At 38.4% G+C, this 18,338-nt stretch overlaps 1 protein-coding gene across 3 annotated transcripts in view; it reads left to right on the forward strand.

Annotated features, from left to right (window-relative positions):
* MAP3K5 (mitogen-activated protein kinase kinase kinase 5) overlaps positions 1–18,338 on the forward strand; it is a 252,403-nt gene that overhangs the window by 98,800 nt on the left and 135,265 nt on the right. For all 3 annotated transcript variants that reach the window (XM_030928710.1, XM_010379481.2, XM_030928711.1), the window contains 4 exons: positions 4,300–4,493; positions 5,601–5,769; positions 6,931–7,037; positions 8,676–8,846. In XM_030928710.1, the coding sequence (XP_030784570.1) occupies positions 4,300–4,493; positions 5,601–5,769; positions 6,931–7,037; positions 8,676–8,846 (641 nt within the window). The remainder of the gene's footprint in view (positions 1–4,299; positions 4,494–5,600; positions 5,770–6,930; positions 7,038–8,675; positions 8,847–18,338) is intronic.

The following is an 18,338-nucleotide window of genomic DNA, read 5'->3' on the forward strand; positions in this document are numbered from 1 at the left end:
CCCAGCACTTTGGGAGGCCGAGACAGGTGGATCATTTGAGGCCAGGAGTTCGAGACCAGTCTGGCCAACATGGTGAAACCCCATCTCTACTAAAAATACAACAATTAGCCGGGTTTGGTGGTGCATGCCTGTAATCCCAGTTACTTGAGAGGTTGAGGCATGAGAATCACTTGTACCCGGGAGGTGCAGGCTGCAGTGAACCGAGATCACGTCATTACGCCACAGCCTAGGCAACAGAGTGAGACTCTGTCTCAAAAACAACAACAACAACAACAACAAAAATGAATTATGAATTAGAATAAGACTAGATTTTGAGCTGTGGGATTTTATAGCTTGTGTTGTCATTTTATGACCATGCCTCAGTGTTTTGAAATTTAAGGAAACAAGGTCTTTGAAGCAAGTTTCAATATTTTAGATTGAGTACTTTATTAATAAAAGGCAATTGTTCCACTTCAGGTGTCTATTCTTGATCACATCAGATTTTTTTTTACTTACTTTGGGTTATCAGCTATTTCAAACTATGGGTTTGGTGGCAGTCTGCACACAGCAAATACAGAAATAACATTTCTAAGTTACATGTGAGCCAACTTGGGAAATAAATGTTCCCATACTATTAGTTTTCATCATTTTGCAAAAGTGCTTTTCTGGGCAGTTGTATCTTTTTGAAGAACACAGTGTCACACAGCTTTTTCCCCACCGCATACTCACTGGGCTGCCTCTTAGCTCAGGCCCAGTTGTAGTCATGTGGCTTCTGCAGCTTATCACCCCCCTTGTTTCCTGACATTGGCAATGGGAAGTTGAAAAAAAAATGATTGCCTTAGAAACATGGGAAAGAAATTCCAAAGAATGCATTGAAGCCTAGAACTTGGGAAAACCCTTAGCATGCTTAGGTATTTTCAGCAAAGATTCTGAAGCCTTATACCATGGGGTTTGTTTCAGGAACTGCTTTTCTCTACTGTTTGCGTACTCATTACTACCACTTTACCTCTCCTCTGCCTAACACACACCCAGACATCTGATAGTCATTCTCCCCCAGAATTAGTTTTACACAGGTGCAGTATTCCCCATTGCCTGTATTTCAATAATAATGTCTGATAAACTAATATATGTAGTATTAAGGCTTCTGAGGATACATAATTTTATCCAGCAGCTAAAACTCTGATACTACTTTTCTGCTTCATTGGCTTTTTGGCTCTTTGTTCTCATTTTGTGACTTGGAGGATTCAGATAATTTTCGTTTGTAATTTTGAGTTATGGTGCTTATCTGCAATAGTGTTTGATTCTGTTGTTCTTTTAGAACAATTCTCATAGTTGAAGCTTTAGATGCTTTGGAAAGCAGCCTCTTTGGTATCCTTGCCTTTCTTTTCTGCTTCAGCAGTAGCTTGGGTAAAAGGATTAAATTGGGTGGATGTGCTGTGGGATCTTGGTAACATTTTAGAAGCAGGACATGTTCACTTTCCCTTTTCCAATTATTGTTTCCTCTTCTAATTATTGTTCCATGGAGGAGAACTTGAGACAGGAACAATTTAGCATACTTGATTTTCAAATCAAATCTCACTCTCTGGAAGTTCTTCTCATGCTTTAACTGGAAGTGAGGTTTGGTTTCTGCTTCATTACCTGACATACAAGAAGCAGCCTTAAAGGATAATATGGTCATAAATAATTGAGTCTGGTCATAAGGGCATTTGGCATTTCTTGTCTGTTTTCTGTGAACAGTCATTTGGCTCGTGCAGGGTTCCCACAGAAAGTGACAGAAGGTTAGAGAGCAGGTTTGTCTGCTGTAAAGGCCACTCAGGGGGGTGCATATCCCCCTAGTGGGAAGGACATGCCCTCTAGAGAAAGAGGTCCCTGGGCTGGAGTGCCAAAAATGTCACAGACCAACTGTAGGATCTCTCTAAGCCTTACCTGTCTCCTCACTTTTAAAATGAAGGCCACAGCAGCTTCTTTGTAGGTTGTGACCCACTGACTTATGACTATTCATACCCAGGCACATGCACATGGTGAATACATGTTTGTACTTATTACTTAAGTGCTAAGGGTAAGAGAAATGCTGTATTATTCTCCGTCTGCTAATATGGCTAGCAATGGATAACCTGGACTTTTTTTGTTCCGCATGATAGCAGTAGTCGGGTTTCCCACATATCTCTCTCTAGTTCTCAGCCTCTGCCTTTTTCTATGATTTTTCTCATGGAGGTCTCTCCCACGTCTTTTGATTCTACCATATCCAATAATTCTCAGGTCTGTATTTTGGCTTGAAACTATTTTATGTTTCAATCACATATTTCTAGCTCTCTTTTGGACATTTTCACATTAGGTGTCATGCCCCACCTCAATCCCAACCTCTTTAAAAGTGAGTCTTTCACCCCATCCCACCAAATGCAAATCTCAACCTTTTGAAGTTCTTCTCATATTTTAACTAGAATTCAGATTCTTTGATTAATTACCTGATACACAAGTGTCTCGAAGAGTCATGTGTTCATAAATAACTTAGTCTGGTTCTGCTTTCTGAATTCTTGCTTTCTGTTAATGATACCACTCTGTATAGGCAGTCACCCTTAGGACTGCAGAGTTGCCTTTGATGCCTTACCCTTTTCTCAGGTTGTGTTATCAGTTACCAGATCCAGCTGATTCCTCCCTCAGTCGAGCATGTGTCTGTTTCTCTATCCCCACCTCTGCTGGCCTGGTCATGCTGTGTAGCTTCCTGCCTCATCTCTTCAAACCTTGTTTCTCTTTACTTTAGTGCATCTTGTTACCTGCCCAGGCTGCCAAAATGCACAGTTTTGATTGTGTATTTTGATTTGTGCATTTGATTTGTGCATTTTGATTGTGCATTGTGAAAATGCACAGTTCTCCATCCCTCCCTCCTCCCTCCCTCTTTTCTCTCTCTCTTTCCTTCTTTCGTTTGTTCATTTGTTTGTTCTTCTTGACAGAGTCTCGCTCTGTCACCCAGGCTGGAGTGCAATGGTGCAATCTCGGCTCACTGCAAACGATTCTCTCACCTCAGCCTCCTGAGTAGCTGGGATTACAGGTGTGCACCACCACACCTGGCTGATTTTTGTGTTTTTAGTAGAGATGGGGTTTCACCATATTGGCCAGGCTGATCTTGAAATCCTAGCTTCAAGCAATCTGCCCATCTTGGCTTCCCAAAGTGTTGGGATTACAGGCATGAGCCATCACACTCGGCTGATTGAGTTTTCTTTCCCTCTGTGGATCCTTCTATGATTCTGCATTTCCCAGAATGTACAGTCTAACATCCTTAACTTTGCGTTTAGTTCCCTTCCCTGAGCTCCAAGCTCTAGTCATATTTGCTTACTCAGGGTATCCAACTCACTTTCCACTTTCATCCCTGCTCTGCTTTTGTTTGCACCAGTTTATCCTCACTTGGGCATCATCCAGGAACCAAGAGAAGGTCAGTGAGCCCAGGTTGTAGTGGGCGAGGGGAGAGTGGCAGGGCTGAGGTTAGAGAGGGGCAGGATCTGCATAGTCAGGCCCTTGTACATTGCATTGCAGTTTCTTCTTCCTCCCAAGAGCAAGAGATGGGGCAGGAAGTGATCTGAGGGAGGGTGTTGAATGATCACTCTGATGGCTGAGTAGAGAGTGAATTAGAGGACAAGAGTGGAAACAGGGGGACCAGTTAAAGCTGATGGCAGTGGCTCGGGCCAGGTCCATTGGTGTGTGGACTAAAGTGCTGGCCAAGAAGATGGAGGGAAATGGACAAATATGGCATTATATTTTGAAGTCAGGACAGATAGGACTTCGATAGGATATGGAAGGGAAAGGGAATGGAGGCATCAAGGATAACTTCTGGGCCTGTAGTTTTAGTAGTGGGGAGACAGAGAGAGAGAGCAGCCTCCCAGGGAGTGGATTTGAGCAGGATCTACTTGCAGCATCACCTTACATGTAGGAAGCCCTTCAAATGTGAGCTTGTAGCATTTTCATATATGTATGCTGCACCCTGTGACTAAATTATAAGTTCCCTGAAGGCTGAAGGCCATGCTTTAAACTACTTTTTCCAACAGCAATAACGTAGTGCCCTGGCCTTTAAAGTGGTGAATCAATATTTAATTGATGGATAGAAACTGTTCCACTCTTTTTTTGGTATCATCTGAAGTCGTCATTATTTGAAGTGAGCAATGAAAGGAATTGGGGAAATTTTCATTGTCATAGGTTGTAAATAAGTAATGAGGCTTTTCTATTTCCCTTTGCATTTGGAATTATTGAAACTGAGTAAGACATGGGACCATCTGTGCTGTGTCTCCAGGCCAGCTCCCCACTTCCCGGTGCCGCCTCTCTCCACAGATGTGCACTGGGAACTACACCTTTGTTCCTTATATGATAACGCCACATAACAAGGTCTACTGCTGTGACAGCAGCTTCATGAAAGGGTTGACAGAGCTCATGCAACCGAACTTCGAGCTGCTTCTTGGACCCATCTGCTTACCTCTTGTGGATCGTTTTATTCAACTTTTGAAGGTGGCACAAGCAAGTTCTAGGTAAAGTTTAATAATGCCATTTGTTGATGATAATGAAGTGTTATTATACTTCTTTATTTATGCATGATATCAGGTGCTCTTGAGATATTAGTATACAGCTAAGAACCAGGGGGAAAATGTTTATTATCCTCCAAGTAAATAAAATAGATGCCACATAATACATTTTATTCACAGAACAGCAACAGGACAACTTGAAATCAGCAAAAAATTAAAAAGTCTACTAACTGCTTTATAGTGATGGTAGAACTAAAAATACATACAAAGCAAGTACAGAAACTTTACCAGGATAAATGTCCAAGGACTTTTGGTGTAAGGGCAAGAACACTTTAACTTTAATTAACTCTTAACTCTAATTGTTCTTTCAGTGAAGAACAATTATTTATGTTAATAAATGATAGGCTGAGTCAGAAAGTTAAGGTTATATTATGTTCAAATCATACATCATGGCCGGTGCAGTGACTCACGCCTGTAATCCCAGCATTTTGGGAGGCCGAGGTGGGCAGATCACTTGAGATCAGGAGTTTGAGACCAGCCTGGCCAACATGCCAAAACCCTGTCTCTACCAAAAATACAAAAATTAGCCTGGCATGGTGGTACACACCTGTAATCCCAGCTACTCATGAGGTTGAGGCAAGATAATTGCTGGAACCCAGGAGATGGAGGTTGCAGTGAGCCAGGATCATGCCAGTATACTCTGGCCTGGGCAACAGAGTGAGACTCTGTCTCACAAACTAAAACAAAAAACAAACAAACAAAAAATCATAGGTACATCTAATTTATTTAGAACAATTTATACTGGAAACAGTAAAATGGAAAACAAAGTTTTGGCATTTTAAGTGGTTTTTTGCAGGAAAATTTATTAATATGGAGTACCTTTACCTTTAATTCTTTCTGAAGGCAGAATATTAAAAGAAATACATTGGCTGCTAAATTTCTTAATAATGCCAGATATGTAAAATATTTATTAAAGCCATCTGAATGAATTGAAAGCTACAAATGCTTTATAGCTATTGCTGCAAATATCATTCATTTCTTTATTAAAATTATTGCTTTCAATTGAAATCATTTCTAATGTCAAACTCTTTGAAATGTGTGTGTTTTTACCAGCCAGTATTTCCGGGAATCTATACTCAATGATATCAGGAAAGCTCGTAATTTATACACTGGTAAAGAATTGGCAGCTGAGTTGGCAAGAATTCGGCAGCGAGTAGATAATATTGAAGTCTTGACAGCAGATATTGTCATAAATCTGTTACTTTCCTACAGAGATATCCAGGTGAGAAGATGTTTAAAGTGAAATCTTTGTCATGTAGCATGTTGGAGGGATAAGGGAGTATTAACCTCAAATTTCAGTTTGCTGGTAAGCAGTTCATGTTACTACACGTACTTTTTTATTGACTCTCTTAAGCTTTCCATCCTATAATTTTATGATGGATGAAAAAGACTCATGTGAGTTAACCATCAGTGATTGTGAAAGACTTGTATGGTAAAGGCCTGACTTTTTTCTCCAAAAGAACAAAAAGAAAAATCTGCTGGCACAGCGAACCTGTGGACACATTCTATTCTACTGTTTGCCTCAGGCACACCTGTCAGTGAAAGCTTTGTTTTGGCAAATAGCAGACATTTTTAGAGCTTTCTGGACATACTTTTTAATCCCTTGAAATTGTATTGCTTGAAATTGATAGTGCTGAATCTAACTTGCCCGAAGGAAAAAATATGTAATTGATTACTTATAGAAATAACTTTAAAAATATGTAATGTAAAACACACTAACAGGCTATATCATTTTTATTGACATGTCTTAAAATTTTAAAAATAGGGTAAGTAGAATAAAATCCTCTCCAAGTTAGGGATTTGCTCTTAGGTTTTAATAGTAAAATTTAAGTGACATCTGGTTTCTTCTTTCCATTCCTAGCCTTTCAGGTCTGTGTAAAGGCTTCATGTGGTCGAGACAGACTCATATCCATGGAGGGCTGTGGCACATAGGATCCTGTGGCTAGAGTGCTTACTCATGTGACATGAAACTGTGTTGCTACTTGTAACAGAAGTTCAACCAATTGCCTCATGTCCTTGACATTTTTATTTCCCTGAAATTGTTAGAACACTGCATACCAGGAATCTGGATCTATGGAGAAATAAACCACCCATATTTAGACAGCAGAGCATTATCATGCTTGGTGTTTTTGTTTCTTTTGCTTTTTTAGTTTTTGTTCAACATGGTAACTATGTTTCTAATGTTTATATATATATATATGATCTAAACCTTTTAGAAGAAAAACAAAAACTGTTTATTCTAGGTTCTTCAAAGTGTTCTGTGGATTCTAATGTCTTTTTAATGTGTTTCTTGAATTCAGATACCTGGTTGTCAAAAGACATGTTATTGTCAGAATTTTCTCCTAATGGTTTAATTCTGTGCTATTCTCATCTCTTTCGAAAGGACTATGATTCTATTGTGAAGCTGGTAGAGACTTTAGAAAAACTGCCAACCTTTGATTTGGCCTCCCATCACCATGTGAAGTTTCATTATGCATTTGCACTGAATAGGTAAGAAGAAAAAGTTCCCTTCCAGAATGCATTAACATATTATTGTGTAACCTGCATTTCTTTGCAGGGAATGTGTTTACTGCAGCATTGCAGGAAGTCCCTATTAAAATGTAATATTAGCATATCTGCTTCAGCCCTGTGAAATATAGGAAGCACACATTCTTATTTTTTTCTGATTTATTTTTCAGTAAAAAAAGTCTCACACTGTTGGTATATTTAAATTCTTACAGTTTTTCTGCTCTGTCAAAGTTTGTATTTGCTATTCATATTTTTTAGAATTGTAAAAGTTACATGAATATGATGTTATCTTTAAGCAAATACACTCAACACCAGATGGTCATTCACACAAAAGTTTTCACTAGAATAAGGATGGTTATGTCTAGGTGAACATAGTGTTAGATATTTAGTACAAAGGATAAAAAGGAATTTCATGGACAGAAGATTTAAAGTAGTAATTGAGAATAGAAATGATACATTTTTTGTAATAGCTTTATTGAAATATATTTCACAGGCTGGGCGTGGTGGCTCACACCTGCAATCCTAGCACTTTGAGAGGCCAAGGTAGTTGGATTGCCTGAGCTCAGGAGTTCAAGACCAGCCTGGGCAACACGGTGAAACCCCGTCTCTACTAAAATACAAAAAAATTAGCCAGGCGTGGCGGCGTGCGCCTGTAGTTCTGGCTACTCAGGAGGCTGAGGCAGGAGAATCGCTTGAATCTGAGAGGCAGAAGTTGCAGTGAGCCAAGATCATGCCACCGCCTTCCAGCCTGTGCAACAGAGCAAGACTCTGTCTCCAAACAAACAAAAAAGAAATACATTTCATTAAAGCAATAAATTTTAAAACATTTTCATCACTCTAAAAGGAAACCCTGTACCCATTAGCAGCCCCCCTTCCATTTCCCTCCCAAATCCCCAACTCTAGACAACCACGAATCTACTTCTAGTCTTTACAGATTTGCCTATTCTGGACATTTCGTGTAAATGGAATCATACAGTATGTGGTCCCTTGTGACTGACCTCTTTGACTTAGCATAATATTTTCAAGGTCCAAGAAATGATAACTCTATGTAGTTTTTATCTGGTTTTGTGAACTGTCTACACATACTGTTTTAAAACGTGCTACATAAAGCAACTTCCTTAGATAATCAGTTAGTCACATGTAGAAATCAAGCAGTTGTTGGGTTTGATTTGATATTTGATATCGTCTGTGAATGAGTTTGCTAAGTTTTGGAGCAAAAGCCATTGAAACCTAAGGTCAGGGTTTTGTCCCTACTTGGATTAACTTACTCTGCCCTATTCAAAACCACAGAATACAACTCTAATCTCGTTTCACCAACTCAAACCTGCATATAGACTGCAGGGAAATCGGAAGGATTGTGGATGAGTACATACAAATCCATCACCATTATCAACAAAGAAACTCAAAAGAAATCCTTGTTAGACCCAGTAGACATACAATGGGATAAATCAAAAAATTAGGCCTAGGACAGAGGTTTACAGAGAACTCTCAAAATCTAATTGTTTCTATCCTGGCAAATTTCTCTAATCTGAATCAACATGTTAAATAGAGCTTTTTAAAAAGAATTGACCTGTATTGCTTCTGTAATGTATATTGAAACAACAATGTTTTCTACCTTAGGAGAAATCTCCCTGGAGACAGAGCAAAAGCTCTTGATATTATGATTCCCATGGTGCAAAGTGAAGGACAAGTTGCTTCAGATATGTATTGCCTAGTTGGTCGAATCTACAAAGATATGTTTTTGGACTCTAATTTCACAGACACCGAAAGCAGAGACCATGGAGCTTCTTGGTAAATATATAGTATATAAATGAGCTACTTACTTGGTAAATCCATAGCATAAAAAAGTATTTGCAAATGAGAGTGTTAAAGTATTATTATAATCCATAATATTGTGTATTATGAACTAAACCTTAGATTTTATTTTATTTTATTTTTGAGATGGAGTCTTGTTCTGTTGCCCAGGCTGGAGTGCAATGGCGTGATCTCAGCTCACTGCAACCTCTGCCTCCCAGGTTCAAGCAATTCTCCTGCCTAAGCTTCTCAAGTAACTGGGATTACAGGTGCCCGCCACCATGCCTGGCTAGTTTTTGTATTTTTATTAGACACGGGTTTTACTCTGTTGGCCAAGCTGGCCTTGAATTCCTGACCTCCGGTGATCCACCTGCCTCTGCCTCCTGAGATTACAGGTGTGAGCCACCATGCCTGGCCAATCTTAGAGTTTATAACTTTAGTAAATAATTTGATAAAATTCATGTAGCATGGTAGAGTAAATTAGAATAAATTAGATGAAAAGATAATTTAGGAAATATAATTTTAAAAAGATATTTTAAATAATTAATGTATATAAATGTATATAATTAATTAATGTAAATAAAATATAATTTTGTAGAAAAATTTATATAAAGACATTTTAAAAGACTTGAATGAAAGGAAAAATATACCGAGTTTGTAGATGAGAAGGCTTGATATTTTAAAGATTTTAATTCCCCCCAGCAGAGGTTTTCATGTGATTTGAAAAACCAATTCCAAAATTTATTTGAAAGAATAAAGGACTGAGAATAGGCAAAGCAATTCTGGAAAAGGACAAGGTGGAAGGACTTGCTCCACCAGTTAACAAGACTCATTATAAAGCTGTAATGATTAAGATATTGCAGTATGGCTATAGGCATAGACAAACAAAGCACTGGAATAGAAGAGACAGTCTGGAATAGACTGAGATATACATGAGTCTGGATTTATGACAGAATCAGCTTCATGAGCTGTAAAGGAAAGGATGGACTCTGTACTAATGGTACTGGGAAAATTTCTTTATTTGCTTGGAAAAATAAAGTTTTATCCCCATTTTAAGCCATGCACAAAAAAAATGAAATCTAAGTGAATTAAAGACCAAAATATGAGAAAATATTTTAGAAAAATATTTTTAGAATAAAATGTACAAATTATATATATAAGCAAAGATTTCTTTCTTTTTTTTGAGACAAGGTCTTGCTCCATCACTCAGGCTGTAATGTAGTGGTACAGTCTTGGTCCACTGCCACCTTCACCTCCTGAGCTCAAGTGATCTTCCCACCTCCTGAGTAGCTGGGACCACAGGTGTGTGCCACCACTCCTGGCTAATTTTTTGTATTTTTGGTAGAGAGAGGGTTTCACCATGTTGCCCTGGCTGGGGCAAAGATTTCTTTTTTTTTATTTTTATTTTTTTATTTTTTTTCATCTTTTTTTTTTTTTTTTTATTATTATACTTGAAGTTCTAGGGTACATGTGCATAACGTGCAGGTTTGTTACATATGTATACTTATGCCATGTTGGTGTGCTGCACCCATCAACTCGTCAGCACCCATCAATTCATCATTTATATCGTGTATAACTCCCCAATGCAATCCCTCCCTCCTCCCCGCTCCCCATGATAGGCCCCAGTGTGTGATGTTCCCCTTCCCGAGTCCAAGTGATCTCATTGTTCAGTTCCCACCTATGAGTGAGAACATGCGGTGTTTGGTTTTCTCTTCTTGTGATAGTTTGCTAAGAATGATGATTTCCAGCTGCATCCATGTCCCTACAAAGGACGCAAATTCATCCTTTTTTATGGCTGCATAGTATTCCATGGTGTATATGTGCCACATTTTCTTAATCCAGTCTGTCACAGATGGACATTTGGGTTGATTCCAAGTCTTTGCTATTGTGAATAGTGCCGCAATAAACATACGTGTGCATGTGTCTTTGTAGTAGAATAATTTATAATCCTTTGGGTATATACCCAGTAGTGGGATGGCTGGGTCATATGGTACATCTAGTTCTAGATCCTTGAGGAATTGCCATACTGTTTTCCATAATGGTTGAACTAGTTTACAATCCCACCAACAGTGTAAAAGTGTTCCTATTTCTCCACATCCTCTCCAACACCTGTTGTTTCCTGACTTCTTAATGATTGCCATTCTAACTGGTGTGAGATGGTATCTCATTGTGGTTTTGATTTGCATTTCTCTGATGGCGAGTGATGATGAGCATTTTTTCGTGTGTCTGTTGGCTGTATGAATATCTTCTTTTGAGAAATGTCTGTTCATATCCTTTCCCCACTTTTTGATGGGGTTGTTTGTTTTTTTCTTCTATATTTATTTGAGTTCTTTGTAGATTCTGGATATTAGCCCTTTGTCAGATGAGTAGATTGCAAAAATTTTCTCCCATTCTGTAGGTTGCCTGTTCACTCTGATGGTAGTTTCTTTTGCTGTGCAAAAGCTCTTTAGTTTAATTAGATCCCATTTGTCAATTTTTGCTTTTGCTGCCATTGCTTTTGGTGTTTTAGACATGAAGTCCTTGCCCGTGCCTATGTCCTGAATGGTACTACCTAGATTTTCTTCTAGGATTTTTATGGTATTAGGTCTAACATTTAAGTCTCTAATCCATCTTGAATTAATCTTCGTATAAGGGGTAAGGAAAGGATCCAGTTTCAGCTTTCTACTTATGGCTAGCCAATTTTCCCAGCACCATTTATTAAATAGGGAATCTTTTCCCCATTTCTTGTTTCTCTCAGGTTTGTCAAAGATCAGATGGCTGTAGATGTGTGGTATTATTTCTGAGGACTCTGTTCTGTTCCATTGGTCTATATCTCTGTTTTGGTACCAGTACCATGCTGTTTTGGTTACTGTAGCCTTGTAGTATAGTTTGAAGTCAGGTAGCGTGACGCCTCCAGCTTTGTCCTTTTGACTTAGGATTGTCTTGGCAATGCGGGCTCTTTTTTGGTTCCATATGAACTTTAAAGCCGTTTTTTCCAATTCTGTGAAGAAACTCATTGGTAGCTTGATGGGGATGGCATTGAATCTATAAATAACCTTGGGCAGTATGGCCATTTTCACGATATTGATTCTTCCTATCCATGAGCATGGTATGTTCTTCCATTTGTTTGTGTCCTCTTTGATTTCACTGAGCAGTGGTTTGTAGTTCTCCTTGAAGAGGTCCTTTACATCCCTTGTAAGCTGGATTCCTAGGTATTTTATTCTCTTTGAAGCAATTGTGAATGGAAGTTCATTCCTGATTTGGCTCTCTGTCTGTCTGTTACTGGTGTATAAGAATGCTTGTGATTTTTGCGCATTAATTTTGTGTCCTGAGACTTTGCTGAAGTTGCTTATCAGCTTAAGGAGATTTTGGTTTCTTAAACAAGGCTTAAAAATGCCGTATACCATAAAAGATAAGATTGGGAAAATGGTCCGCATGAAAATTGGCTTCTGCTTATAAAGTAATAGCTTTTGGAAACAGCAGACTAGATTCTATTGTGCTGATCTTCCTGTTGATAACAATTATAAATGTTGGAAAAAGTTGGAAAGCACTGAAGAGTGACTAAAAGTAGCCAGAGACTGGAGAGGTTTTCATCGTTGGCTGACAGGCACCACATAGGATAAAATCCACATTTGAATGGCTTTTCCCTTGGGGCATTCCCTGGTCTGCAGGGAGCAGGACAGATAGAACTCTAGCAGGAAATCACAGTCTTATTGGCCTGAGAGTGAGTTTGAGGCTGCCAGAGGACCTGGACATTGAGTGGGATAAGGCTTTGTGTGAACAAGGTGAACCACCAATAATTTATTTACCTTTTATTTAAAAACTAAATACTCTTGGCTGGGCATGGTGGCTCACGCCTGTAATCCCAGCACTTTGGGAGGCCGAGGTGGGCAGATCACGAGGTCAGGAGATTGAGACCATCCTGGCTAACACGGTGAAACCCCATCTCTACTAAAAATACAAAAAATTAACCGGGCATGGTGTCGGGCGCCTCTAGTCCCACCTACTCGGGAGACTGAGGCAGGAGAATGGTGTGAACCCGGGAGGTGGAGGTTGCAGTGAGCCGAGATCGTGCCACTGCACTCCAACCTGGGCGACAGAGTGAGACACTGTCTCAAAACAAACAAACAAACAAACTAAATACTCTTAAGAGGAGGATAACAAATCCAAACTCTCTATAGCGTATGATCCAAAATGTTTAATACACCATAAAAATCACTAAGGAACCTGGGTGTGGTGGCATGTGCCCATTGTTCCCGCTACTCAAGAGGTTGAGGTAGGAAGATGGCTTGAGCCCAGGAGTTCAAGACCTGCCTGGACAGTATAATAAGAACTTGTCTTATTTAAAAAACAAAAACAAAAACAAACAAACAAAAACAAATAAAAAAGAAAAAGAAAAACCCCAACTACTAAAGAGGTGAAGAAATAGGAAAGTGTGATTCATAATTAAGAAAAAAATTAGTCATAGAAATAAACCCATAGATAAAACAGTTTAGAATTACCAGACAAGGACATAAAAATAACAATGATAAATATATCAAAGAATCTACTTGAAAAGATGAATAAAATGGGTGAAAATATGGGGAATTATAGGAGATATTTGGAAACTGGAAATAACCAAAATAACCACTTTTCTAGAACTGAAAAGTACAATATCTGAAGTTGAAATGTCATCAAATCAGATTAACAGCAGGTAGGACACAATACAATAAAAGAGCAATAAACTTGGAAACAGGTTATCAGAAATCATTAAATTTGAAGCAGAGGAAAGAAAAAGATTAAGTCATTAATAGTTTCAATGACCTGTGGCATTTAGTGTTGTAAATACATTTTTTTTTTTTTTTTGGAGACAGAGTCTTGCTCTGTCGCCCAGGCTGGAGTTCAGTGGCGCAATCTCAGCTCACTGCAACCTCTGCCTCCTGGGTTCAAGCGATTCTCGTGCCTCAGTCTCCCAAGTAGCTGGGACTACAGGCATGCCCCACCATGCCCAGCTACTTTTTGTATTTTTAGTAGAGTCGGGGTTTCCCCAGGTTGGCCAGGCCGGTGTCAAACTCCTGACCTCAAGTGATCCACCTGCCTCATGCCTCAGCCTCCTGAAGTGCTGGGATTATAAGTGTGAACCACTGCACCCAGCCTTGAGTGGTCTAAATACTTTTAACTGGAGTCCCAGAAGAAGAGGAGAGATATACTATTGCAGGGATAATATTTGAAGAATTAATGGTCAAATATTATCCAAATCTGTTCAAACAAACAAACAAATAGAAAACAGCTCACAGATCTAGGAAGCTCAGCAAAACCCAAGAAGCATAAATATCAAAGAAAATTATCTCTTGGCACATCATAGTAAAGTTGGTGAAAAACAGAAATACAAAAAAAAAGTCATAAATGCAGCCTAAGAAAGAAGATACATCAGGGGAAAGAGTGAGTGCTGACTTCTTATCAGAAGGAAGCCAAAAGATAATGGAATAACATTAAAGTGCTGAAAGAAAGAAACCCAATCAACCAAGAACTCTATATCCAGTGATAATGTCTTTAAAATACGGGGGTGGAGTAAAGACAATTCTAGATAAGTCAAAACTGAGATAATTTGTTGCCAGCAGAACTTCACTACAAGAAATGTTAAAGTCTTCAGGCTGAGGGGAAATGAAACCAAATGGATCTATAGGAAAACGCATATAGCAGTAGAAATGATAAATGTATGAATAAATATAAAAGATACCATCAACAAAGAAATCACAGACAGGGAACAATGCATGTAACCAATATAGGATATGTATTCAGTATATATAAATAACTCCTCAAAATATATAAGAAAAAGAGATTTAAAAAATGCGTAGGATATGAACAGGTTATTCACAAAAATGGAATCACAAATGGCCAATAAACATATTTTTGAAACATATAAAAAGATTATTTTTATACTACTTTTCTCTATTCAGATTAACCAAAATTTATAAATCTGACAATATCAGTTGTTAGCCAGGATATTAGAGAAATGTGAGTCCTAATGCCTGCTGGTTGTGCTATAAATTTCTATACGCACTTAAGAGATTTTGGCATTGTTGAGGAAAGTTGAGAACTTGCCTCCCCTAGATCAAGCAGATTTATATACCTTACAGTAAATCTTAGACATTTCTCTACATAAAAGTTTCAACATTAAAAAAAACTTTTAAAAAAGTTGAGTAAAGTAAGCAAGTGGCAGAAGGATACAGAGTACAGTATCATTTATAGAATGTTTAAAAACAGTCATAGAGATTTAGTATAAGTATAGATGTATAAGGCATCATAACCTCCAAATTCAGTATAATGGTTACCAGTGGGGAGGAAGAAGTAGAAAGAGATCCTGGAGTGATTCACATGCACTTTCAAGTATATTCAAAATATTTTATTTCTTAAGCTGAGTAGGAAGTATATTGGGGCATTGCTTATATTATTCTTTTGTACTTAGTATTCCTACCACATTCCCAAAATAGTCCTTGATTTAAAAAAAAAATTAAAGGAGGCCAACTTAGTTTAGGAGTTCCTGTATGGTAGCCATAATTTTTTTTAAGTTTTGAAACAGAAATCTTAGCTTTTAGAAATCTTAGATCATTTTCACAGTTTAGAGGGACTGTCTTAGTTATTTTATGTGCTGCCAAAACAGAATACAAGAGACTAGGTAATTTACAATGAATACGTATATGCTTCTTGTAGTCCTGGAGGCTGGGAAGTCCACTATCAAGGGGCCAGCATCTGTCAAGGGCCTTCTTGTTACATCAGCTCGTGGCAGAAGGGGAAGGACACAGCGGGCACATGGGGGTGAACACATTCTTTTAGAAGGAGCCCACTCCCTCTATACGGAACTGACTTTTGATATAATAGCATTAATCTTTTCATGGGGTCAGAGCCCTCGTGGCCTTTCACCTTTCATTGGACTCCATCTCCTAACACTGTTGCACTGGGGATTAAGCTTCCAATACTTGTTTTTGGGGAGAAACATTCAAACCATAGCAACAACTGAAAGTAGGGTAATGGGAAGGAGAAACACTTGGGGATGGTAATTTCCTAGATCCTTTAGGGAAGCTTTGGACTTTTAAATTTGTACTATAAATTTTTATTACACTGCTAAGAATTTTACAGTTTATCTTAACCAAATTTTTTTTTTAAACTTTTATTTTTTAGAAACAGTGTCTTGCTCTGTTGTCTAGGCTGGAGGACAGTGACACAGTCATAACTCAATGCGGTCTCAAACTCCTGGCCTCAAGCAGTCCTCCTGCCTCAGTCTCCTGAGTAGCTGGGACTACAGGTGCACGCTACAACACTTGGCTAATTTTTAAATATTTTGCAGAGATACGGTCTTGCTATTTTGGCCAGGTTAGTCTTGAACTCCTGACCTCAAGTGATCCTCCTGCCTCAGCCTCCAGAATGGTGGGATTATAGGCATGAACCACTGTACTTGGCCTTAACCAAGTTTTTGTTGTTGTTGTTGTTTTCTGCTGTTAAAAAAGAGGAGTGTAATTGTGCAGCCTTTTTGTTACCCTGATGTTCACACTTTAGGAAAATTCTTAGTTGTAGGAAATTTAGAATTGGATATTTGAGAAACATTATGCCCAGCATAAATGCTTTGGTATGTGACAATGAAATGCATAGGTAATCCAAAAAGGCCTGGTTTTCAAGGTTAATGAATTAAGATAGGAAACGTCTCCTATGAAGTCAGAGTGCATTGTGTACCAGGATAAAATAGAAGTATTTTTCCATTTGAAAACAAAATAATCTAGAAGACTGAAAGCTTTCAAGGTCGCATAAAGTTCAGTTAAGGAGCAGAGTTTTTTCTGGTTTTGTTTTTGTTTCAATTTTCTGTACTTACAAATTCTGGCTCTTTTATTTTAATAATTCCCATTTAGCCTAGGAACATTAACTGCCTCTCAAAAGAGCTTTGTGTTCAAGGTCTTCAGGTCAAATTGAAGATGTCAGGATTTTTATGATTTCATTTTAAGCTGTCCATTTATTTTCTAGTAAGAACAGGAAATGCTGTTAGAGCTCAAAGATTTCTAGATTTCTTTCTTTCTTTCTTTCTTTTTTAATTATACTTTAAGTTCTGGGATGCATGTCCAGAACGTGCAGGTTTGTTACATAGGTGTATATATATGCCATGGTGGTTTGCTGCACCCATCCACCCAACGTCTACATTAGGTATTTCTCCTAATGCTATGCCTCCCCTAGCCCCCACCCCCGACAGCCCCCATTGCATGATGTTCCCCTCCCTGTGTCCATGTGTTCTTATCGTTCAACATCCACTTATGAGTGAGAACATGTGGTGTTTGGTTTTCTGTTCCTGTGTTAGTTTGCTGAGAATGATGGTTTCCAGCTTCATCCATGTCCCTGCAAAGGACATGAACTCACCCTTTTTTATGGCTACATACTATTCCATGGTGTATATGTGCCACGTTTTCTTTATCCAGTCTATCATTGATGGGCATTTGGGTTGGGTCCAAGTCTTTGCTATTGTTAACAGTACTGCAATAAACACGTGTGTGCATGAGTCTTTATAGTAGAATGATTTATAATCCTTTGGGTATATACTTAGTAATGGGATTGCTGGGTCAAATGGTATTTCTGGTTCTAGGTCCTTGAGGAATCACTGCACTGTCTTCCACAGTGGTTGAACTAATTTACACTCCCACTGACAGTGTAAAAACGTTATTTCTCCACACCTTCTCCAGCATCTGTTGTTTCTTGACTTTTTAATGATTGCCATTCTAACTGGCGTGAGATGGTATCTCATTTTGGTTTTGATTTGCATTTCTCTAATTACCAGTGATAATGAGCTTTTTTTTCATATGTTTGTTGGCCGCATAAATGTCTTCTTTTGAAAAGTGTCTGTTCATATCCTTCACCCACTTTTTGATGGGTTTTTTTTTCTTGTAAATTTAAGTTCCTTATAGATTCTGGATATTAGCCAGCCCTTTGTCATATGGGTAGATAGCAAAAATTTTCTCCCATTCTGTAGGTTGCCTGTTCACTCTGATGATTGTTTCTTTTGCTGTGCAGAAGCTCTTTAGTTTAATTAGATCCCATTTGTCAATTTTGGCTTTTGTTGTCATTGTTTTTGGTGTTTTAGTCATGAAGTCTTTGCTGGTACTATGTCCTGCATTGTATTGCCTAGGTTTTTTTCTAGGGTTTTTATGGTTTTAGGTCTTACATGTAAGTCTTTAATCCATCCTGAGTTAATTTTTGTATAAAGTGTAAGGAAGGGGTCCATTTTCAGCTTTCTGCATATGGCTAGCCAGTTTACCCAACATCATTTATTAAGTAGGCAATTCTTTCCCCATTGCTTGTTTTTGTCAGGTTTGTCAAAGATCAGATGGTTGTAGATGTGTGGTGGTATTTCTGAGGCCTCTGTTCTGTTCCATTGATCTATATATCTGTTTTGGTACCAGTGCCATGCTGTTTTGGTTACTGTAGCCTTGTAGTATAGTTTGAAGTCAGGTAGCATGATGCCTCCAGCTTTGTTCTTTTTGCTTAAAATTG

Source organism: Rhinopithecus roxellana, chromosome 4 (assembly GCF_007565055.1).
Source record: "Rhinopithecus roxellana isolate Shanxi Qingling chromosome 4, ASM756505v1, whole genome shotgun sequence".
Classification (NCBI taxonomy): domain Eukaryota; kingdom Metazoa; phylum Chordata; class Mammalia; order Primates; family Cercopithecidae; genus Rhinopithecus; species Rhinopithecus roxellana.